Here is a 24,631-nt window from a genome sequence, read left to right on the forward strand (position 1 = left end):
TCAGAGATGGTACCAATTTCTTGCTTGACTTCGATAGTCGCGTCGTTGATCAAGGTTTTAGCTGCTTGTGACATTGCAGCATTCTATTATGTCAAGGTCTCAACCACTTCGTACAAGTCGTTGATTTGTGTCTGCACGCCTTCCATAACCGATTCAAGGTTCAGAACTCGAGTTTCAACAGCTTCCCCGGAGCGGTTGGGCGGAATGGGAGGGGGTCTGGATTGGCTTCGAGACTTGGACCTTTTGGTATTCGTTTTTCAGCTTCTCTGCCACAATCATCAACATTCTCAGGAGTAACAACAGAATCTTCGCCTGCCATCGTGTTGCAAACCTTCGAGGAAGAACCTCGGATAATCCTTTGCTCTAACACCAACCTGTCACAGAGTCGATTTCAGACCCATGCGACCTTGGCAATCCTGCTGTCAAAGAATGCCAAGTCGAAAATATGATGAGAGGTTACTAAGCAACACTTGCAAATCAGAAACTGGGAACTTTGTATTGATAGCAGAGAATTTTCGTGGATACAAATGAAAGGAGGGGAGGGGATGAGCCCTTTTTATAGGCGCCCCTGGATACAAAGAGTCAAGGAAATCAACAGCCAAGCTAACTAAAAGACAAGGAAATTAAGGGACAAGTTCTGGAAGCTATCTAAACTATGGGCTGGACTATACCCAGTTAGACAAAAATGGGCTTCCTGGATTTGGGTTGTAACACTAACGCCACATGACCTTTAGAAATCTAAAAGACCACCAATGTAATGTTTCTCAAAGATCATAGAAGTGCTACTTTTTGAAAGCCACAGAGATCATTTATGAAATTTTTGTCTTTTTTGATAAATCTTAATATATTATTTTTGTGTTAATGAGACATTTGTTAATGGAAAAACTCGAAATCTAAACCAAAATACCGAAAAATACTTACATAAAAACCACGAAACCGATCCCAAAAAAACTCCGAGACTGACCTCAAAAAAACTAACCATCAATATGCATCTCTAATCTTGCCCCTATTCTTTTGGCCCACTTTCAATGGCATCCGATTCATCGTTATACATATCAATGGGAATGGGAATTATGAGAAGAAGCACGAGTCTCCATTTTAAAAACCGGTATTCTTTTACATACCGACTAATGAGTTTTTTTTTTTATCAAAACACACTTTTTTCTTTTCAAAATATCCAACAGATTGGATTTTTGCCAATTTACATAATAATGTTTCATTTCTTAAAAAAACAATGTAGTAGAGATTCATCTTGTTATGTAAGCTTATAAGAAATTCATAATAACAAATGAAACATAAACATATATATTGAAAATATAAGTTGATACGCACATAATTTTGTTGCATAAATAAATTATTAATCATTGAAAACATTGACATAAACAGAAAACGATTATATAAGTGAATCACACATACCCTTTCAAGAAACATTCATCGGTGGATATTAATTACTCTATATTATAACCTTCTATCCAAGACCTTTTATCTCTTATGTGCAACTCCATAACAACTCAAATGTTACAAGAACACACACACTCAAGGTGTTGATTTGTGGGTATGATCATCTTCAATATAATGTCATTATGTACACATAAAATTGGTTTGTGCATATAAGAAATAAAAGAGGATAAAGAGAGAATGAAGCAAACATCAATATCAACATCAACATCAACATGAGATTCTTTTATCTTTCCCAAAACACATCATAGTTTTACAAGACAATTTGACAAGTGAGACCCGAAATAATGGCATTCAACAGAGTTACAAACAAACAGACCATTTTCATTTTGCATAAACAACACCTTCAACCCCCCAAGTTTCTCCCAATTTGCAAAAAAGACCCTTGGGAACACAGACTTATTTCCACCATGGCTGTGAGTGCTGATTGACTTCATACTTCATATGCACCTGGTGAAGAAGGTCTGGCCCACATACCCACCTGCCATTGCTCTTCTCACATTCGACTCAAACATCTTCGGGTTGTCTCTCAACACTGCAGCTGCTTCTCTGTTCAGTGGATCCTCATGATTCGGCTCCTACACAAAAATAATAATCAAAAGGGCATTCACGTCTTTTTGCATATGTCTAAGTCCTTGTCCCACCTTTTTAGATAGGACAAAAAGTAAAGCTTTATTTTATTGACATCTGAGTCATGTCTAACAAACGCAGTACAACCTGTTCTGTTTTGTCCAGTCTTGTCCTTAGAGGTGAGAGAAATGAAGAGGGCATTTATGTCTTTTGCGAAAAAGCAAAATCCTCCCACCAAGTTTCACCTTTTTGGATGGTATAAAAAGTGAAACTTTATCTGACAGACATGATTGAGTCTGACAGACTAATGCATGTCAAATACAATACAACCTATTCTGTCAGGTGATGGAGTTTACCGTGAAAAGATGATACAAGCCGTAGATGATGGTGTTTATGTTAAGGACGGGTTTCCAGTCTTCACGAAGAATGTTGAGGCAAACATTTCCATCCAAGTCAATGTTGGGGTGATAAACCTACATACAAATGGCATATAAATATATGTTGAATTGAGAAGATTTGTAAAAAATATTAAAGAAATGAAATTGTGAAGGGTGTTTCTCACTTTAGTTTTGCATTTGACCTTTGGTGCCTCATGGGGATAGATGGATGAAATCTGGAAGGTGAATGTAAATGTGCCACCTCTGAAAGAAGATAATCAGTTAGATAAAAGAAAGATGGATGCATATAAATTGATACATATATGATTTTGTTGCATATACTTACAAGTAGTATCCATCATCAGGCCGAATGGTTACTTCAAAGTTCATGAGATCATCTTTTCCATTTGGGAATGATATGCTACATGTCTTGGGTAGGTTTAATTCACTTATATCTGCAAAAAGAAAAAAGAAAAAAAAAATGAATTTTGCAAAAGCAGAATCATGATTTGAAGTTTTGATCAACATTAGTCCATTACTCTAAAGTGCTTTGCTAAATAAGAATGTAATGTAACTTACCTTTGTGAAGACGCAATTCACCTGCACTTTGCTTCTTAACAGGTGGTTTGCCATTAGAATTTTCTGCAAGTTCCCTTTGTTTCTCCTTAACTTTAAACAATTTAATCATTATACCTATAGTAAAACAAGAGAGAATAAGTAAAATTAGTGTAGAAAACAATTAGTATTTATGTATTGACCTTTATAAAACAGATGTACACACAAGCAAGATCCTGTGATATTGATGATCAAATCACAGCTGCTGATGGAACTAGCAACAAAATGAAATAAATCTAGAAGATAACTGAATTTCACTATCAATCTCAAAATTTGCACTCTAAACACTATCTGATTCACAGAAAGGGAAAATATGTTCCCCAAATACTACAGCTTTCGTATTTGAGCAAAACACAGGGTAAATAACCAATGAATAAGATGAGATTTTCACAGAATCTATCATAAAAGTCAGTGTAAGGGTAAAGCGAACTATAAGAAAACAATTAAAGGAAGCTTAGCAGTTGAAGAAACAATAAAAGCCCAATAATAGCATCGGTTGCCCAAATTAGGGCACAAAATCAGTGGCCGGAATATTTAAAAGCGGAAACTAATCCAGTCAAAAAACAACTACTAGCTAAACCCTGAACAAGCAAATCCAAAACGAAGAAAGTCGAAACAAATACTTAGATCAAACCAGAAAAGAGAGAAATGAACTCACGATTAGTCAAAATCAAAACCTGAGCTACAGAATTGTTTCTTAAAAGCTACCACTATTGCGATCTGATCGAATAACACGGAAATCAGGCGTCTTTATTCAATAATTATATGCATGTACATGTGATTTACAAGCATAAAGGAAGCTAACCTGTTGGATCAAAAGCCGAGTAAAAGGAGAGACGAGAGGAGGAAAGAAAGATATTTGGGATTTCGGGGAGAGGGTTCTTATCGAAACAGATGGTGAGAGAATCTACACGAAACGACGCTGAAAGCAAGTCTACTTTTTGGAAATATGGCTTCGCCCCATTTATATTCCTAATAGTGATGTATTTTTTATTTTTCTTTTTTATATTATTGTACTTCAGATTTTTTTATTTTTTTATAATCATAAATTAGATTATAACCGGGTTAAATGCGGGACGTATTAAAAAAATATAAAAACATTTATATATATTGCATAATAATTATAAAAGAAAGTTTATGGCTATTGTTATTATTGAAATGTGAAGAAGAAACACTTAAATCGATAAATATCTATAAACGTTGCAGGTCTTCTTTGTAGACAACGTTTTTTGTTTTATTAGTTGAACGATCTTCCTCGTCACATATGAGTACCTTCAAACCTTTTTTGTTTGTTACACGAGAAACAACTACATATAACTGACAATGGGTGAAGACAGGTCTACGCAAGCATAATCCAACATTTAATAATGACTGTCCTTGACTTTTGTTAATGGTCATAGCGAAACAAACTGCTATTGGGAATTGCCTACGTTGAAAACGGAATGGAATTTTTTTATCGGATGGGGTCAACTTCATGCGAGATATATAAGTAGTCTCGTTGAAAAATCTTATTTTGGACTGGTTTGTAACACCGTAAATTTCAAACAATTTTTCACTTTTTAAAATATAATTTCATTCATAAATATTCTCGAATCCCAATGTATCACATATCAAATCCATGAAAACACATCCCAAGATCATAATGTATAAAACTCCAATAGTGTGTACTGATCATGCCGGCGCCTTCCCGCGATCCTTACTGGTACCTGAAACACATAACACAAAACACTGTAAGCATAAATGTTTAGTGAGTTCCCCAAAATACCACATATAACACATATTAGCCACTCTAGGCTATAACTCTGTGGGCTCACTGGCTCTAACTCTGTGGACCCTCTGGTCCTAACTCTGTGGACCTTCCGGTCCTAACTCTGTAAACTCTGGAATACACACAGCATAGATCACATAGAAATAATGCAGTGCAACACATCACATACATAGCATACAAGATACTCTGTCACATAACTCTACTTACCACTCAAGGTAAAGTATAGTGAGAAGACTCACCTCGAGTAACTCGGTAAACCTCGAACTCTGAAATACTGCACTAGCCTTCACCTAATCACATAAATAAATTCTCTAATTAATACAACTTCTAAAGGCTAGGCCAACTCCTCTCTATAATTTCTCTAATAAGGGTAAAAGACCATTCTGCCCCTCTAATGGCTCATAAGTCCAAACACTGACTAATCCCTAAAAGTCAACAAAAGTCAACAGTCAACATTGACCAGACTCGCCGAGTGCACTAGAGTGACTCGGCGAGTACATGCCTGCCTCCTCGTCCCTGGTCCTCACTTGACTCACTGAGTCAACCCTATACTCCCCGGGTCGTTACAGATCGCGAGTCACGGGGCAACCCGACTCGACTCGTCGAGTCCCTTATGGACTCGGCGAGTTCCTCCCATGAAAACTCTCAAAAGATCTCTTGAGGTCAGATCTGCTTCACCAAACAGTAGATCCATCCTTCTAACATTCAAAAGTCACGTAAAGGTGCAACATTTACGTGCATGCAACCCATATCAAGCCTCAAATGGAGAAATATCACTAGAAATGGCAACCTAGTCTCCAATTGCTTATTTGCTTGCAAAAAGCTAGAAGGTAGTGACTCTATGGACCTCTCAAGATCCAGATCTGATATCATCAACACAAAAGGGGACCTCATACTCACTAGATCTTAAAAAAGGGAGGTAAAAACCCTAAAATCATGAAATCTATCATATCAATACGAAATAGAAGGGATTATACCTCCAGAGACAATATCTCAAGATGATTAGCTCCAATCCAAGCTCCCTTCACGTTCTAGATGGATCCTCTCTTCTTTCTCTAGCAAAAATCACCCCAAAATGAAGATTATAAGCCCTTTCTTGCACTCAAGCCTTCCTCACTCTCTCTAGGGTTTCTCTGGAACAAAGTGGCCTCAAATGACAGCCATAAGGACCTTTAAATAGGGCACAAGCCCCGAAAATTAGGGCTTCATTTGACAGCGCGGACTCGCCGAGTCCACGCATGGACTCGCCGAGTCCCTTCATTAAATCCAGGCTGGCAGAAGCGCGGTTCCACTCGGCGAGTCTGAGCGCCTACTCGCCGAGTCCCTTTCTAAAATTCAACAAAATACTTAAAATAAGATACATGGGTATCCGGATGTTACATGGTTTTTTCTATAAAACTCCAAACGTGAAGTCTCAATCTTCATGTAGATATCTACTACAAATTGTTGTAGTAATCTCCCTTAAATATCAGACATTTGCTGAGCTTCAGGCAAATGCCAGGAAGAGGGAGATCGAGCTGGAGACTCAGGCCAGGGAGGATGCGGAGTCTTAGGGGAGAGACTGGCGGTCAGCGCAGTCGCAGCCGGCAGCCAAGCGGGCTAAGCCCGTTGATTCTAGGTCAGGAGGCCAAAAGGGCCGCACTTGTGGGAAGTGCGGCAAGAGTCATGAGGGGACATGTCGGGCAGGGATTTGCTACAAATGTGGCAAAGAGGAGCATATGGCGAAAGATTGCCCCAAGGGATTTGCAGTATGTTTTCACTGCAATCAAATCGGCTATCAGAAGGCCGAGTGCCCTCAGCTTGTTCAGGGATCAGCTCAGGGTTCCACTCCTACAGCTTTGCGTGCGATTGATAGTCGGCCGGTGAAGGTCGAGGCCCCGAAGGCTCGTGGGAGAGCTTTTCAGCTGACAGCGGAGGAGGTCCGCGCAACACCGGATGTTGTGGCTGGTACGTAATTCTTTATTTATTCATTTTGAGATTTATTGTGCTTATGTTGTGCCATATTTAGGTACATTTCTTGTGAGTTCTGTACCTGCCTTAGTGTTATTTGACTCGGGTGCGAGTCGACCCTTTGTGTCTTTAGCTTTTAGTCGTCACATCAGTGTTCGACGTGAAGCGTTGAGTCGACCTTTGAGGGTTTCTATAGCTGATGAGCATGTGGTTTTTGCTACTGATGTATTCCGAGAATGTGTGCTGGAGATTTTTGGTGTCGAGTTTCCGATTGACCTGGTACCGATTGCGATGGGTGATGTATGTGTCATTGTGGGCATGGATTGGTTGACCCGTTTTGGAGTTGTGATCGACTGCGAGCGTCAGTTGGTGACTATACGAGACCCTAGTGGGGGTGTGCTTACAGTGTATGGCGAGGGTACCAGATCAGGGTCAGCTTTCTGCTCTGCCGCCAGGGCGAGGCAGAGTCTACAGCAGGGTTGTGTGGACTTTTTGGCGTATGTGATGGATACGCGGGTTGTCGCCGAGAGGCCGAGTTCTATCGCCGATGTTCCGATAGTGTGTATGTTTCCTAATATTTTTCCTGAGGAGTTGCCGGGTGTACCTCCCGAGAGGCAGGTGGAGTTCCGACTTGATTTAGTTCCGGGCGCGACACCAATTGCCAAGGCACCTTATCGCCTTGCGCCACCAGAGATGCAGGAGTTATCCTCACAGCTCCATGAGCTGCTGGGGAAGGGTTTTATCAGACCGAGTAGCTCACCGTGGGGAGCGCCGATCCTTTTTGTCAAGAAAAAGGATGGTTCACACCGGATGTGTATTGATTGCCGGGAGTTGAACAAGTTGACGGTCAAGAACCGTTATCCACTTCTGAGGATCGACGATTTATTCAATCAGTTGTAGGGGCATCTTGGTTTTCCAATATTGATTTGAGATCTGGTTATCACCAGATGAGAGTATGCGAGGAGGATATTCAGAAGACGACCTTTAGAACTCGTTGTGGGCATTACGAGTTTGTGGTGATGCCTTTCGAGCTCATCAACGCACCGGCAACATTCATGGATCTCATGAACCGGGTGTGCAGGCCTATGTTGGACCGGTCGATGATCGTGTTCATCGATAACATCCTGGTATATTCGAGGTCCAGAGAGCAGCATAAGGAGCATCTGCGAGAGGTTCTTGGGGTATTGAGGTCAGAGAGGTTGTATGCCAAATTCTCCAAGTGTGATTTCTGGTTATGAGAGGTCCAGTTCTTGGGACACCTCGTTAATCAGAATGGGATCTTGGTCGATCCGGCCAAGATTGAGGCAGTTATGCGATGGGAGGTACCGAGATCCCCATCCGAGATCAGGAGTTTTCTAGGATTGGTCGGCTACTATCGGATATTTATCAAGGATTTCTCCAAGATTGCGGTTCCTCTCACCAGATTGACCCGAAAGAGCGTTACTTTTGTTTGGGGGACTGAGCAGTTGGCATCATTCGAGACTCTTTGCCAGAGATTGTGCGAATCTCCGGTGTTAGCCCTTCCAGAGGGAGTGGAGGACTTTATGGTCTATTGCGATGTGTCTATTTCGGGGATGGTTGCAGTGTTGATGCAGAGAGGTCATGTGATAGCATATGCGTCGAGGCAGCTGAAGCCTCATGAGACTACGTATCTCACCCATGATTTGGAGTTAGGGGCGGTGGTGTTCGCCCTCAAGATTTGGTGTCACTATCTTTATGGTGTCTGGTGTACCATATACACGGACCATAAGAGCCTGAAGTACCTGATGGATCAGCCCAATCTGAATATGAGACATAGGAGATGGTTGGATGTAGTGAAAGACTATGACTGTGAGATCTTATATCACCCAGGCAAGGCTAATTTGGTAGCTGATGCCTTGAGTCGTGGAGCCGAGGGAGCTTCGAACCGGGATGTGTGTATGAGGATGACGGTGATGACTCCAGTCTTGGATACCATCCGAGAGGCTTAGGTGGAGGTTGTGAGGCCGGAAAACTGCAAGAGAAAGCATGTGATTGGGCAGGTGTCCGAGTTTGTGATGGACATTCGTGGGCTTATGACCTTCCATGGGCAGATTTGGGTGCCCTATACAGGTGAAGAGAGACGCATATATCGAGATTTTTGATCCACCCAGGGGCCACTAAGATGTATTTGGACCTGAAAAGAGACTATTGGTGGCCTTGTATGAAGAGAGACGTGGCATGGGTTGTAGAGAGGTGCGTGACCTGTCGTCGGGTTAAGGCGGAGCACCAGCGTCCACATGGTCCCTTGCAGCCTTTGGAGATTCCCCAGTGGAAGTGGGAATAGATTTCTATGGACTTTATCACCAAGTTACCGAGGACTATGCGTGGGGTTGACGCGATATGGGTGATTATGGACCGGCTGACGAATAGTGCTCACTTCCTTGCTATTAGTGAGAGCTCTTTTGTAGAGAGACTGACCGAGATTTATGTGAGAGAGGTGGTAGCACGGCATGGAGTGCCAACCTCGATTGTGTCGGATCGAGACGTGCATTTTACTCCCAGGTTCTGGAAGAAATTTCATGAGGAGTTGGGCACACGTCTGCATTTCATTACCGCATACCATCCGCAGACAGACGGGCAGAGCGAGCAGACGATTCAGACGCTTGAGGATATGCTGCGAGCATGTGTGATGGACATCGGAGGAAGTTGGGACACTTATTTGCTCTTGGCTGAGTTTTCTTACAACAACAACCACCATTCCAGCATCGGTATGCCCCCCTTTGAGCTTCTATATGGGAGGAGGTGTCGGACTCCCATTTTTTGAGGAGAAGTAGGGCAGAGAGTGATGGGTTGCACTGAGATAGTGCTGAAGACGACTGAGCAGATTCAGCAGGTCAGACAGAGGTTACTGACGGACCAGAGTCGCCAGAAGAGTTATGCAGACAGGCGACGATCCGAGCTAGAGTTTCAGGTTGGAGATTTTGTCCTCCTGAAGGTATCCCCATGGAAAGGGGTGATCCGATTCCAGAAGCAGAGCAAGTTGGGGCCCCGGTACATCGGTCCTTTCAGAGTGACCGCCAGAGTGGGTAGGGTAGCATACCGGTTGGAGCTACCTGCAGAGTTGAGTCAGATTCATAACACCTTCCACGTATCCCAGTTGAGGAAGTGTGTAGCCGATGAGACGGCAGTGGTACCCCTAGAGGACATTCAGGTGGATGCGAGCCTGAATTACATTGAGAGGCCGATCGCGATTTTGGATCGAAAGGTGAAGGTTCTGAGGAACAAAGAGGTGCCCATGGTTCAGGTTCAGTGGCAACATCGGAGAGGGTCCGAGTTGACTTGGGAGCCGGAGTATGAGATGCGGGAGCAGTATCCAGAGTTATTTGCGGAGCATGACTTCGAGGGCGAAGTCTGATTCTAGTGGGGGAGAATTGTAACATCCCAAGTCCAAGTATACCTTGTAACCCTTGATCTTTTGAGCACTTGTCCATTTTAGCCCTTTATTCAGAAAAGGTGTTGAATGAGTACGCGGGGCGTACGCGAGTGTACGCTCAGCGTACTCATATGCGTGCATTTGACGCGGAAGCCACCTAGTACACTGGGCATACCAGAGGGTACGTTGGGCGTACTAGGCCCATAATGAAAACCTTAATTTAGGGTGAGTCCCCTATATAAAGGTTATGATGGTCTCATTCTTGGCCACCATTCTCAGACAACAAACCTTCTTGTGCCCTAAACCTTCATTCTTAAAGCTTGTGAGTGCATTTGAGAGCCTTTAAGAGTCTTTGTGTGTTCTTGAAGTGAAGAATAAGCTTTGGAGAAGAAGGAGTGAGAGTCCAGGCCCTTGGATCTGAGCATATCTGTGCTGGGAGCTTCACATAGAGGTATAAAGCTTCAAGTTTTCTCACTCTTTTAATTTGTGCATCATAGTATAGCATTTTAGGGTTTTTGTCCCAAAATTTGGAGACTTTATGAGATATTGAGCTCCAAAGACTATGATCAACCCCTTTGAGTGTATTTAGTGGTGTAATATCATAAAAATCCAATGTTGGTCGTTGGAATCAAGCCATGCATGAGATATGAGCTTTTTGAGATAAGAGAGTGAGTATTTTGTGTGTTTGTGACCATATCAGCCATGCAAAGGCTTAAAGTCACTGAATTTATGGAGTAAGAGATTTTAGGGAGTCCAGATCTGTGATATGAGCCAAGGTCTTAACTGGTTAAGACCAAATGAGTGAGAAGAGTGAAACTGGGATGTACGCTGGGCGTAATCCCAGTACGCGCAACGTAGGGGTCGAGCATCCCTGATGCCTGTATGGCGGCTGAGTACGCCAATCGTAGAGAGCTGGTACGCGCAGCGTACTCCCTGTCGTTGACTTTTTGGTTGACTTTTAGGGTTTTGTCAATTTGTGGACTATTAAGGCCAAGGAGGGGTAAAATGGTATTTTCCCCTTCTGTGAGTTTGTAGAAGGGTTAATCTAGCTTCTTGAGAGCCGTTATTAATTAGGGATAATTATCGTATGTGTTAGGCGGAGGCTAGACCGGTGATTCGAGTTCAAGGTTATCCGATTCTTACAAGGTGAGTCTTCTCACTATACTTACCATGAGTGGTATCTAGGTGACCGAGGTGTCTTATGTGCTTACTTGTGTTTTGTGATATTCTGCATTATGTCTTTGTGATTTATGTTGAGTATTATTATTATAAGCTTACTGGGTTAGGACCGAAGGGTCCACCCGAGTTGTGGGACCGGAGGGTCTCCACTGAGACACATTGACCGGAGGGTTGTATTGAGTTAGCCTCGAGTGGCTAATATGATGTGTGTGGTATTTTGGAGAACTCACTAAGCTTCGTGCTTACCGTGTTACGTGTTATGTGTTTCAGGTACTTCTCAGTATCGCGGGAAGGCACCGGCTTGATTGTACACATATCTGCAATAGAGATATGCTTTTGGAGGATCCTGGATTTGTAATAAACCATTTTGAAATATGTGTTGATAAATTGGTACTTGTGATTTTTGAGAAAATGAGACATGTGTTTTATTATGATTTTAAAATGAAAAATTTGGTTTGAAAATTTACGTTGTTACAGTAACGTGCTTGGTAATCGCTCTTGTAAAAGCCTTGAGAGTTGTCCGACTTGTTTTTTATGTTAAGAATGGAAGCTTGTTGATTTCTGAGAGTGGCTTGTTGTTCCCGTAGTGAAGCTTGTTGTTCTCTAATGGAAGCCTCTGTGTCATTGTGTCGCTTTTCCGACATCTTGGAAAAAAGAGCTAGCCTTAATTCAAGATTGGGTTTTTTTTGGAGTTTGATTGATATTTTTGGTAAAATCCATGTCCCTGCTACCTATAACATTCTTTTTTTCTCCTTATTATACTCGTCATAGGGCTTCCACTCTCTCTTTGGTTTCCTCTAATCTTCATCGGATCGGTATCCACTTGAGTAACAAACTTGTGTTTTTTTATTCCCGTTCTCATCCAAATTACAATCTTTTGTAAGATGTGGCCCGCTACAATTGTACCATCTAAGTTAGATTGCATGTATCATTTGATTCATCTTCTTTATGTTTGATCCATAGTGTCGATTTTAGCATTGATCGTCGCTAGTCCTTCCAATGCTCCGTGTTGAGTCTATGGGTTGCGACATTGGGCTTCAGTAGTATAGTCCAATGTATTCACAGTTTGGGCCCGTCTAACCGTGTTTTGTTTTAGGGTTTAGTATATATATAGTGCATGCATGCATTATATTAATTACGCTTCTGGAATATTTTCTTCAACAAGTACTATAACCCTAGCACACCTCTAAAGTAGAAGTTCTTCATCGAGCTCTTCTGAGGTGTTGCTGTTTTAATCATTCGACATCTATTTGATTCATTGTGTGTTTGCTCTTTGGTTTACTTTCTGTTTTATTTGTTAAGAATCTTATCGATCTAAAAGAGTTTTCAACTTGTCAATTGGTATCAGGGCAGGAGGCTGTGTAAATCATACGCATCTCTTCTGTTTGAAGAATTTTCTTAGGGTCTCCGCTTTTATTGGATCTGTTGAGCCGTCATTCCTTCATTGACGTTGTTCATAGATCTCGATATTACCCTATTCAATCTTTACAAGTCGGATTCTTGACAAACATTCTGAAAAAGGTCATCATGTCTCACGATGATTCACAAACCAATCCGATCAATATCTCCAACAGTATTGGATCCACAACCAAAATCCCAATTCTATACACTCAAGATTATGAAGTTTGGACGCATCACTTTGAGTACTACGTCGTTGGTTCCGAAGACAATGGTTATCTTATCTGGGAAGCAATAACATTCGGTCCTTTTGTTCATCCTGGAACAAATAGAACTATTAAGACTCAAAAGGAGTACAACAAACTCTTAACTTTATGTGGAGAAGATCCATCAAGACGAAAAAGATAAGTTGTTGTGTAATGTTAAAGCCATGAGGATGATCCGATTTGCTTTACAGTCCGATACTTTTCGTTTGGTAAGCCCATGCACCACGGAAAAAGAGATCTGGGATAGACTTAAAGAGCTGTATTCCACTGATGAAGACCTAGAGCATTCTATCCAAACTCTATTGCTCTCTGAGTTCGGTGCTTTCCAACAAAAGCCAGATGAAAAACTTATTCAGGCATTCGATCGTTTCAACCATCTTTTGAGTAAGATGATCAAGCATGGTATTGGAAGAGAAGTGATCGAACAGAAGGTCACATTTATGAATGGTTTAAGACCCGAATGGATGGCTGTGGTATCAACTGTGAAGGCTCACAAACAGTTTAAAACCTATTCATTGGCGAAGATGGTGGGTATTCTCAAGTCTCATGAAAGTGTTGTGACAAAGGAAATGAAAGTGGTGTCTGGTATGGGATCCTTGGCCCTCCTCTCTAAGGCGACGAATGTGGCAGAAGATGAAGAAGAGTCAGAAATGGCAGAATGTGATCTGACAAGCGAAGAGTATGCAATGATGGTTTCCAACCCGAAGCGGTTTGCTCGCAAAAAGTTTCCTATTGCCAAGAACCGAAACTGGCAGGGAAGCTATAGCTCAGAAAAGGCGAAAGAGGAGATCAAAAATAATCCTCAGAAAGAAGATAACAAGAAGGAGAGCAAATTGGTAGGAGAATCCGGATAAGATTGCAACTTCTGCCATGGCAAGAACCACTTTGCCAAAGATTGCATGTTAAGAAAGCTATCGGAGAAGAAGGAGGGTGAAGATGATGAAGCATACCATATGCGCAAGCTGGAGGAGATAAAGAAGAAGAAAGCCTCTAACAGTTCAATGAATGCTTTGATTGTGCAGGAGAACGTTGTGGATGATGAATTCGGTGGCGTAGAGGTCTGGTCTACAGACTCTGAAGATGAAGAAGTACGTAAACCCACGCATGGCAAGGCATTTGTGGCGAAAGAACAAAGTACTAAGTTTAATGGGAGATGCTTGATGGTGACAGCTGCAGTGTCACAAATGAGGGGATACACAACCGAAGGCGAGTATGATGAGGCGAATCTGAAGGAAGATAAGTGTTTTGCTGCCAAACCCGTGAGCGAAAGGATCAACGACTGCGATCAGTTGATCAAGAAGGTACAATCCATTCTCGAATCACTTAAAATACCTGTAACAAACTATGAAAAGGAATTAAACGAATTAAAATTCAAATTTTCTAGTTTAAGTGGCAGTCTAATGCAAACACGCCTCACAAATGCTAACCTAACCGATCAAATTAACAGGGTGACATCCAAGAATTAGGAGCGAAGGATGTGGATAGAGAAGACGGAGTTAGAGTTAGTTGGGGCGTGATATGAAGTTATTTATTTGCAACGTGATAACTTGAAACTTTTGAAACAAAGAAACATTTTTTGCTTGATTGCTAAACGTTTATATACAAATATCACTCAATTGCATTTAGATTGTGAAATTGGCAAAAAGATTCACAAAATGATTTTGCCCTTCCTGGAGTTAAAGGAGGACGAAGTTGATATTGATGGTCATAACTGTGAATCTATTGTTTCTTCAGATAACATCTCTGACGCCTATAGGGTTGGTCTAGACAAAATCGAGTCTTTTATCAAGTCCAAAGACCATAAGGACATGCTTAAAAATCTTTTGGACGAGAATGGTAAATTGAAAATCAAGACCGAAACCATACAGAAATTTGATTCGTTGAGTACCAAGTTGAGTTCAAAAAACAAGATAAATGTAGAAAACACTTCTGAATTCGACGAGGACAGTGATATGAGTGAAATTTCTGTAAAGGATGTGGTTGACTGTTCAGAATTTGTCAAAATCGAAACCGAACCTACCAAAGGTCTTATATCTGAGAATTCGGTTGAGTTCGCTCGGATGACCAAAGATAAATCCAAAGTTCTGAAACCGAAGGCAGTGGTTTATCAAAAGGTACAAACTGTACCAAATCAGGTATACACCACGTCAGGGGTTACTCAGAAACACACAACCGAACTTACAGCCATAGTAAACGAAGATAACGCAGGTGGTTGTGATAATTATTTTTGGTCCGCCCCAATCGACAATGCAGATGAGACTGACGGTTTATCAGAGAGAACCTCATGGAGGGTTAAAGGCAGATACGTGGCAGAACCACTCAACAAGCCTACAAGCTTTGATGTACCAAGCACAAGTGGTACTAAAGAAATTCCAAGCGAAACTATGAAGGTTGCAAGCGAAACCTCTTCTTTGAAGAGCGAAACTCATGCTGAGAGACCGAAGCCAAGGGCAAACATACACAAGTCTCAAAATTAGCTTGCTGAACAAAAACGCCAGCGAAACAGAAGATATCAAAAGAATCTCAATGAAAGGAAGCAGTTTTGGAACTCCCAAAACTCCAATTATGTTCGCACAGAAGAGGCGTCAAATCTCAAGGCGAAAGCAGGATCAAAGGATAATTCTGATCCATGCACTCACTGCCAATCCTGCAGTCAAGCGAACTGAAAGCCTAGTTTCAGTCCCAGATCAAGTGGTGACAAGAACCGAAAGCCCAACTTCGGTCCTAAACCCCATCCTCCTCATTCTCGACCAAAGCAGAATCCTAACAAGGATGTCAAGGATAGCAAGGGAAAAGGGAAGCTCGTCTCTAAAGACAAAATGCAAACAAAGAAGACGTCAGCTAACCCTAGGAAACACGTAAACAAGTTTGTTAAGAATCAAAACAAAAATCCTCAATCTGATTTAAACAAACTCAAGGTCTTTACCATCAAAAGGAAAGACGAAACCACACTAATAAAAAGAACTTATATGGTTGATCTTTCTATAGCTATTCCATGTTCTGTAAAAGGCTCACGTGGACCCAAGCAACTTTGGGTTCCTAAATCTGCTTGATTTTTGCAGGTTATAAGTGATGATCAGTTCGACGACGAATGGTACATTGATAGCGACTGCTCACGTCACATGACAGGAAGGAGGGAAGAGCTAAGGGAGTTTCGGGCTCTTAAGGATGGTGGATGTGTCAAATACGGGAATAATTCATATGACACGATCAAAGGCTACAGAATGATCACAAACGATGAATTCTCAATCCGAAAGGTAGCATATGTAGAGGGATTGCAGCACAATCTCATCAGTGTCTCTCAACTTGTTGTGGGAACTGGCTTGAAGGTTTCGTTCGATGATGAAGGTTTGGAGATTGTTGAAAAGAAGACGAAGGTTGTCATGTTAAAATCCAAGCGAAAAGGAGAAATGTATCCTCTAAATGTTAACCCAATTCGAGGAAAGCCAACTGTATGCCTTTTAACGAAAGCACACTCTGACGAAAGTTGGCTATGGCACCGAAGGATGTCACATCTCAACTTTAAGGATATCAACAAGTTGGTTATCGGTGATCATGTACGAGGACTTCCACTTCTCAAATTCGATAAGGAACACTTGTGCGCAGCATGCGATATGGGAAAGCAAAGCCGAAAGATTCATCCCTCAATTGTCAACACAAAGATCGTCGAATCTCTTGAGCTTCTTCACATCGATCTATGTGGTCCTTCGGCCATAGAAAGCATTGGTGGTAACAAGTACATTCTTGTTATAGTTGATGACTTTTCACGTTTCACGTGGGTTTTCTTTCTTAAACAGAAATCAGAGGCAACTCCAAAGCACAAGAACTTTATTAAGCAAGTGGAACTTCAATTGCGAAAGGTAGTTAGAAATGTCCGAAGTGACAATGGGCTGGAATTCAAAAACCAAGAGTTTGAAGAATTTCTCGCTGAAAAGGGAGTGTCTCACAACTTCCCTGCTCCCTATACTCCATAGCAAAATGGCGTAGTTGAAAGGCAAAACCGTTCGTTGTGTGAAGCGGCCCGAACCATGCTCAGTTTCGCTTCTCTACCTCTGTACTTCTGAGCTGATGCAATTGCTGCTGCCTGCTATACCCAGAACCGAACCTTCCTCAACAAGAGATTTTCCATCACTCCATACGAAATCTTGAATAGTCGCAAGCCAAATGTCAAGTTCTTCCATGTGTTCGGTTCAAGGTGCTTTATTTTCAACTCCAAAGAGAACCGAAACAAGTTCGATGTAAAGGCAGATGAAGGGATTTTTCTTGGTTACTCGCTAACTTCAAAGGCATATAGGGTTCTGAATAAACGTTCAAAGAAACTTGAAGAAACCTACTATGTCACCTTTGATGATGCTTACGTGAAGAAACTTCAATCCAATAAAGGACCAACAGAGGAAATCTTTCCAAAATCAGGTCAGGTCTCGGTTCCAATTTCCAATCTATTTGAAGAATACATGTTGCTCTTTGATGAACCAGAGAGAGCAATTCATTCTGAGGCAAAGGCAGCTGAAAACAAGATCGACAACTTGAAGAAAATTATCGATGAAGCAACAAAAGAAATAGAAAGTGAACATCAAGGACCAACCGAACAGCCAGGTCCAAGCGAAACTCAAAGATCAAGCGAACCTCAAGTTCAAGGCGAACCCCAAATCTCGAGAGATCCTACTCATAGATGTTCTACATTCCAGGGGGAGAGTTCATCTACACCAAGGCGACCTGATTTGCCATTCCAGGGGGAGAACCCATCTCCAACAATGACCCGTGAAAGTCCAATCGAGGGGGAGAATTTTGAACCGGATGTTGAGATTGTTTCGTCATTCGAGGGGGAGAATAACAATACAAATGACGAAGACTCTCAATCAGAATTCGAAGTAGAAATAAATGCTGAATTGGATCCTGCTTATGATCCAGATTATCCTCCACTCGTAAAATGGACATGCGATTATCCAAAAACTCAAGTAATTGGTGAATCATCTGAGGGAGTTCTCACACGTTCTCAACTGAAAGCGAAGCAAACTGCTTTATTCTCTCAAGTAGAATTTTGCATGTTTAATTCGTTTGTTTCCAAGATTGAGCCGAAAACAGTGAATAATGCACATGATCACTCCGATTGGGTACAGGCCATGCAATACGAACTCAATGAGTTTGAGCGAAATCGAGTCTGGAGACTGATTCCCACACCAAAGGATGCATCTGTGGTTGGATTGAAATGGGTATTCAGGAACAAGATGGATAAATAAGGGAATGTAATTCGCAACAAGGCAAGGCTGGTTGTTAAGGGATATTGTCAGGAAGAAGGTATAGATTACGAAGAAACCTTCGCTCCTGTAGCAAGGTTAGAATCAGTGCGAATCTTTCTGGCATATGCTGCACATAAAAACTTTGAAGTATTTCAAATGGATGTCAAGTGTGCCTTCCTAAATGGAGAACTAGAGGAGATTGTATATGTCGAGCAACCACCGGGTTTCGTGAACGAAAGGTACCCTGATCATTGCTATATTCTGGATAAAGTCGTCTATGGTTTGAAGCAAGCTCCTAGAGCCTGGTATGAAACCCTTACTCGATTTCTAAAAATGTCCAAGTTTAAACAAGGTTCGGTTGATCCAACCTTCTTTCGCAAGAAAGAGGGCGAACACCTAATGATCGTCCAAATTTATGTCGATGACATCATCTTCGGTTCCACGAAACCTAGCTTAACAACTGAATTCAGGAAGTTGATGGAGACTAAGTTTGAGATGAGCTCAATGGGTCCAATTAACTTTTTCCTTGGCTTGAATATTAGACAGGGACCCGAAGGCATATTTATCAATCAGGAGGCTTACACAAAGACCCTACTGGCTAAGTTTGGCATGATGGGAGATTCCAAAGTAAAGTTTCCTATGGCATTTGGAACGAAGTTAACACCATCTTTGGAAAAACCGGCTGTTGATATGACCCTCTATCGGCAAATGATAGGTTCTCTAATGTATCTAACAGCTAGTAGAGCAAACATTATGTTTTCTATTTGTTATTGTGCTAGGTTCCAAGCTAATCCACACGAACCTCATATGGTGGTTGTTAAGAACATCTTCAGATACTTGAAGCGAACCTCATAGATCTCTCGGTCTATGGTATCCTGCTAAATCAGGATTTTTCGTTCAAGCATTCTCTGATGCTGATCTTGGAGGATGTGGTTTGGACCGAAAGAGCACTGCAGGCGGATGTCAATTCCTCGATGGTAATCTCGTCAGCTGGCAGCCCAAGAAACAAACATGTGTTTCACTCTCTACAGCCGAAGCTGAATATATTGTTGCAGCATCTTGTACTTCACTTGTCATTTGGATACAAAGCCAACTTAGAGACTATGGCCTAAACATGAAGAAGATTACTCTTTATTGTGACTCAGAAAGCGCTATTCGGATATGTCACAATCCAATGCAACACTCCAAAACGAAACATATAGCACTCAGATACTACTTCATCAAAGATCACGTTGAAGATGGTAATGTGGAAATCCACTTTGTCAGATCTGCTGATCAACTAGCTGACATCTTCACGAAAGCCTTACCTGAAGTAAGTTTTAATAAAATACTCCAAGGCTTAGGAATGATGGAAGCTGAATCAGTACCGAAACTACTTCCGCCTCATTAAAATTGAATAAGCAAAATAGAGCGAACGCTCGGGCTATTTCGGCTCCAGATTTTTCGGGAACCGAAATGGACCGAACGCGAAATAGAGCGAACGCTCGGTCTATTTCGGCTCCAGATTTTTCGGGAACCGAAATGGACGGAACGCGAAATAGAGCGAACGCTCGGTCTATTTCGGCTCCTGATTTTTCGGGAACCGAAATGAACCGAACGCTCGGTCCATTTCGCTTCACTACTTTTAGGTGAAGTTTCGGTTGTATTCTTTGTACACTATGTATATCTTTTCTTAATTCATTTCTTCTCATCAAACTCAAAAATATTTTCCTTTCTGTCTTTGTTTCTTTTTCAAGAAATTCATAAAACTCAAAAATATTTTCCTTTTTGTTTTTATTTCTTTTTCAGAAAATTCATAAAACTCAAAAATATTTTTCTTTCTGTTTTTATTTATTTTTCAGAAAATTCATAAAACTCAAAAAAAATTTCCTTTCTGTTTTTATTTCTTTTTCAGAAAATTCATAAAACTCAAAAATATTTTCCTTTTTGTTTTTATTTCTTTTTCAGAAAATTCATAAAATCCAAAATAAAATTTTGTTGCTTTTTATAAAAATCAAAAATACCAAAAATATCACTGAAAGGTATCATGGATCATTCAAATGATGGAGCTGGGACATGTATAAGACTCTTTATCTATGTACTAGCTAAGTGTCCCTAGAAGCATGTTGTTGCATGTCGACCGAAGCCTCCAAGACTTTGAGTGAAGCCTTACTGATTCGATATATACAAATCGTTTCTTCCCAATTAGGCTAATAAAATCACTCAAGTCATGAGCTACCTTACTCTTCTCACATTGAGTTAAGAGTTATCTGCTTGGTCCGTCTTTAATAGCAGAGGTACTTTCGGTTCTTTAACCACCTATTCTTATTTCTCCATCTCACTTCGGTTCATAATTGTAACCCTCGAGACTCTCAGAATTTGCCACTGAGGTTTATGGTTACACAACATCTGTGTTAATGATCTTAGCTTCGTTTCACCACGTGCTAAGTGAAACCCAAAATCCAACACCTATAACGAATTGACGGTGAACAATCAAATGTTCTAGTTTTCACCCACGTATTAACGAAACCACTTTAGTGGAAGGTACCAAGAAATCTCTTTTTAATTTTTGTGCGATCTTTATGAAACTGTCTGACACCAAGGCATTTCTTCCCATAAGATCTAGTTTATTTTTGTTTTTGAGATTTCTACAAATATCACCAAGTCATTGAATATATTATCTAACCTACTTGTTTAATAGGTTACACTGGTCTCATAAGTACTTCATCCCACTTTCGGTCTTATGTCAAGTACTGAAGTTCGGTTGAAGCTAAGCCGCCCCTTATAGCTTAAATTTGAAAAGATGCCTTTCAATGTTTCTTAATAAACATTTGATCGTATTTCAACGGGAAACCACACAGACACTTCTAAGTCTTTCTTGACTTTGAAGGAAGAGATTCGTGCCCGGGATCCACAATTTCGTGTCTTAATTGACATCACTTAAATCCCACAAATTATTTGCTTTATTTCTTTTTCTTTAGCACACTCTTACACGAAGATCTTTATGATTTTCCTCAAGTCATGATCGTGGTACTAATTGCTACTTCTCAGATACAGCGTTCAGTTCAATAGGCTATGATGGTACACTATGTTGGGAGCGAAGGGCAATTTCATGTGAAGCGAAAGGATGACTTGATATGTGCATAATTAATCATTTGTTTAACATATATTTCTATTCATTTTTGGCTAATTATATGCATAATATGGACAAAAGGTACTTAATAATGCTTATGTTGTGTTTTCAGTCCAAAAGACATGCTTGGAAGCAGAAAGGAAAAAGGAGAAGCAATTAGAGACCAAAGAATGAAGAAAAAGGGAAAACTATACACTTACTCGGCGAGTCCACGCATGTACTCGGCGAGTTCATTAGAATGTTCCCGAAAGAAAAGTCAAGATTCCTTGCCGAACACGGATTTCACACTAGTACTCGGCGAGTCCACGACCTACTCGCCGAGTAGCCCCTGTTTTGTGATAATTATAAATAGCGGGTCTTAATCCGATGGAAGGACTTCTAGAACTTTTGGGGAGAAGCAAGCTGCGATTGAAGAGCCAGAAGAACCCTAGAGAACGAAGATACAACTTAGAATCCAATTCCGAAGAAGATTTGAGGCACATTCTCATCATTCTACTTAATCTATTGTTTCTCAATTATGGTTAGACAATTAGAATTCGTTTTATTGCTGTTAATTACCTCAATCATGAGCTAAAACTCTTAAACTTCTGTTTGGGGATACAAAATTGATATTATGGTTTGATTAATGGTAGGATTAATTAAATATTGGTGATTTTGTTAATTTTAGCTTGTTAAAGAACCTTGTGTGTGAATGATAACTAATTTTCTGTTAATAGGAAGATAATTAAATAGTATGAACATCTTTTAATTATCAACCTCATATGTTTATGTGACCACTTTATCATATGTCTAGGACTAACGAACGTGAAAATAGAATTAATAAGAAAAATTAGGTAAATTCATGTGTGAGCTTGTTTGATGACCATCAGCAAGAGGTTAACTAAAGGACCAATTTAGTTAGCTATTACAAGTCTAAATTAACCCGAATAAATAATCTAGTGAATTAAATTAAATTAGACAACTGATCACTGTTTGAGTTAGTTTGTTTTCTAAGGATTATCGTAGCGAACGCAAGGCTAATCACTTGAATCGGTAGCCAATAGAAGAATTAATCCATTGCACTATTACCATAATATCAACCATAGGATCAATTGAGTTGAACTAAACAGAAGTCCCTTTTATTATTAAATTCAGTTAAATCTTTGTTTTTCTAGTTCTTAGCCTAAGTAGTATTAGTAAGTTTCTAGTCTTGTAAAACTAGAGAAAACCCATATTTACTATTTAATTTAGATAAAATTAGTCTTTAGTTTTAATTTACCGTTCCCTGAGTTCGACACTCTACTTACCCAACTATACCACTAAAAGACAGGTTCACTGCCTTTGTGTGCTTAATTTATAACTCAAAAGTAGGATTAAAACCAGTGCATTTCACACACATCAAGTTTTTGGCGCCGTTGCCGGGGAACGGTTCTAAATTAGCACTAATTTCTTTTTTTATCGATTATTTGTGTGGGATTTATCTTACACAAAGTTAATTCTGAGGTAATTTAGTAGTTAGTATAGGTTTTGATCAATCCCTGTTTTAATAAATTAAGTAGAAATTTTTTCTGTTTTTACCTTGAACTCGCCGAGTGCACTCGACGAAACTCGGCGAGTCCATCACTGTTCACAGTTTTAGCTTTTATTTTATTTTTGTTCTTTTTACGCGTTTTTCTTGTTTTATTTGCAGTTGTTTCATGACCCGAGGATCTGATACACCTTTGATCCCTCCTCTAGACGACCCGGAATCCGCCCTAAGGAAGAACAAAGGAAAATCCGTTGGAGAATCCACCTCTTCAAGGAATTCGCCATTAAAGAACCTAAAGTCCGTTTTCAGCAAGAAGAAGAGCAGCAAATCAGGAGCATCCAGCGCCTCTTTGACAATCGAAGACCCAATTAAAGAAGACGTCGAGTACGAGACCGAGGAAGAAGAAGACCCTACATTCGGTCACGTTTCCGATTCCGACGACGAATTAGCTATTCTCATGGCTAACATTGACGAAGTCCCCATGGGGGAATGGAAGAAGAGGATACGCGATGATACCGGACCGGGACTTGTGCAACCCGCAATTCCCGCTACTGCTACTTTTGAGCTCAAGGGTCACATCCTGGCTCTACTTAAGGAGATCCCCTTCACAGGCAAAGACCACGAAGACGCTTACAAACACTTGGACGAAGTCAATGATGTAGCTGATTATTTCAATGTTCCAAATGTGCCTCGGGAAACTCAGCTACTTCGCATGCTTCCGGTTACTTTGAAGGGTGCTGCCAAGGATTGGCTCAAGTCATTGCCCCCAGGATCTATCACTACATGGGCCCAAATGAAAGAAGAGTTCATTGATCAATTCTGCCCGCCATCCAAGATATCCAAGCTAAAGAAAGCCATAGCTAACTTTGAACAACAAGCTGGAGAATCACTATATGAAGCTTGGGAGAGGTACAAGAGCCTGCTAAGGAATTGCCCACATCATGACCTCAATAGTCAACAAGAAGTCTCCATCTTCTATGATGGAGTAAATGTTACCACTAGGCAATTACTTGACTCGCAAGGTCCGCTCACGAAGAAGGCACCCCCAGTGATAAAGCAACTAATTGAAGAATTCTCTAAGCATTCTAGAGAATACCACAATCCAAGAAATGATGTGACGAGAGGGGCCGCTTATGCAGCTTCAGAAGACTTGTCAGCAGTTATGGCTATGCTAAAAACCATGGATAGGAGGATGGATAAAATGGACCAAACAATACATGCTATTCGGGTGGGTTGCGAAAATTGCAATGGGCCTCACCTTACTAGAGACTGCGACTTGGATGAGAATGGCAACAAAAAGGTGCAAGTTTGTTACTCAAGTGGGGACCGATATGATGAAGATTGGCGTAGACCAAAGAAAGAGTGGCTCCCTTATGACGAGTACAAGAAGGCTAAGGAGGAGAAGTTCAAGCAAAAGGGAAGGGGTTTTTACCAAAAGGAGGAGCCATCACAAGAAAGAAAACCAAGTTTGGAAGACATGCTTACCAAATTTGTAGCTGCTTCAGAAAAGAGACATAGTGATCATGATGCTGCAATTCAAGAAACAAGGACCATGCTTAGAAACCAGCAAGCATCTATCCACAACATAGAAACGCAGCTAGAGCAACTTGCTCAACAAATAAACCAAAGATCACCGGGCGAACTTCCTAGCAAAACCGAAAACAACCCACGAGGCGCGCACATAAACATAGTCACAACAAGAAGTGGGAAAATAATCACTCCTCTGGCCCCTATTCAGAATGAAGCACCCAAAGAATCACAGAAGGAGGAAGCAGAAAATCAAGCAGAAAATCAAAA

General features: G+C 40.9%; 1 protein-coding gene and 1 non-coding gene across 3 annotated transcripts; both read right to left on the minus strand.

Moving 5' to 3' along the window:
• Window positions 1–1,656: 1,656 nt before the first annotated feature.
• On the minus strand, window positions 1,657–3,971 carry LOC145108407 (NEDD8-conjugating enzyme Ubc12-like). 2 transcript variants are annotated; one of them, XM_079045430.1, is made up of 7 exons: window positions 3,826–3,944; window positions 3,679–3,740; window positions 2,985–3,098; window positions 2,752–2,860; window positions 2,591–2,669; window positions 2,385–2,501; window positions 1,657–2,036 (listed from the first exon to the last, which is right to left on the minus strand). In XM_079045430.1, exons 3-7 carry the CDS (start codon window positions 3,091–3,093, stop codon window positions 1,899–1,901), a joined length of 552 nt encoding a protein of 183 aa, XP_078901556.1. In that variant the 5' UTR covers window positions 3,094–3,098; window positions 3,679–3,740; window positions 3,826–3,944; the 3' UTR covers window positions 1,657–1,898. The 2 variants fall into 2 exon arrangements, with proteins under 2 accessions (XP_078901556.1, XP_078901557.1); XM_079045431.1 differs by lacking the exon at window positions 3,679–3,740 and having other exon boundaries at window positions 3,826–3,971.
• A 19,704-nt stretch (window positions 3,972–23,675) lies between these two features.
• LOC145110275 (small nucleolar RNA R71) lies at window positions 23,676–23,782 on the minus strand. The gene has a single exon (XR_013709659.1). It is a non-coding gene; the product is annotated as a small nucleolar RNA R71 (small nucleolar RNA).
• Window positions 23,783–24,631: the final 849 nt, after the last annotated feature.

Source organism: Lactuca virosa, chromosome 4 (assembly GCF_052849685.1).
Source record: "Lactuca virosa cultivar CGN04683 chromosome 4, Lactuca_virosa_CGN04683_v6, whole genome shotgun sequence".
In the NCBI taxonomy this organism is placed as follows: domain Eukaryota; kingdom Viridiplantae; phylum Streptophyta; class Magnoliopsida; order Asterales; family Asteraceae; genus Lactuca; species Lactuca virosa.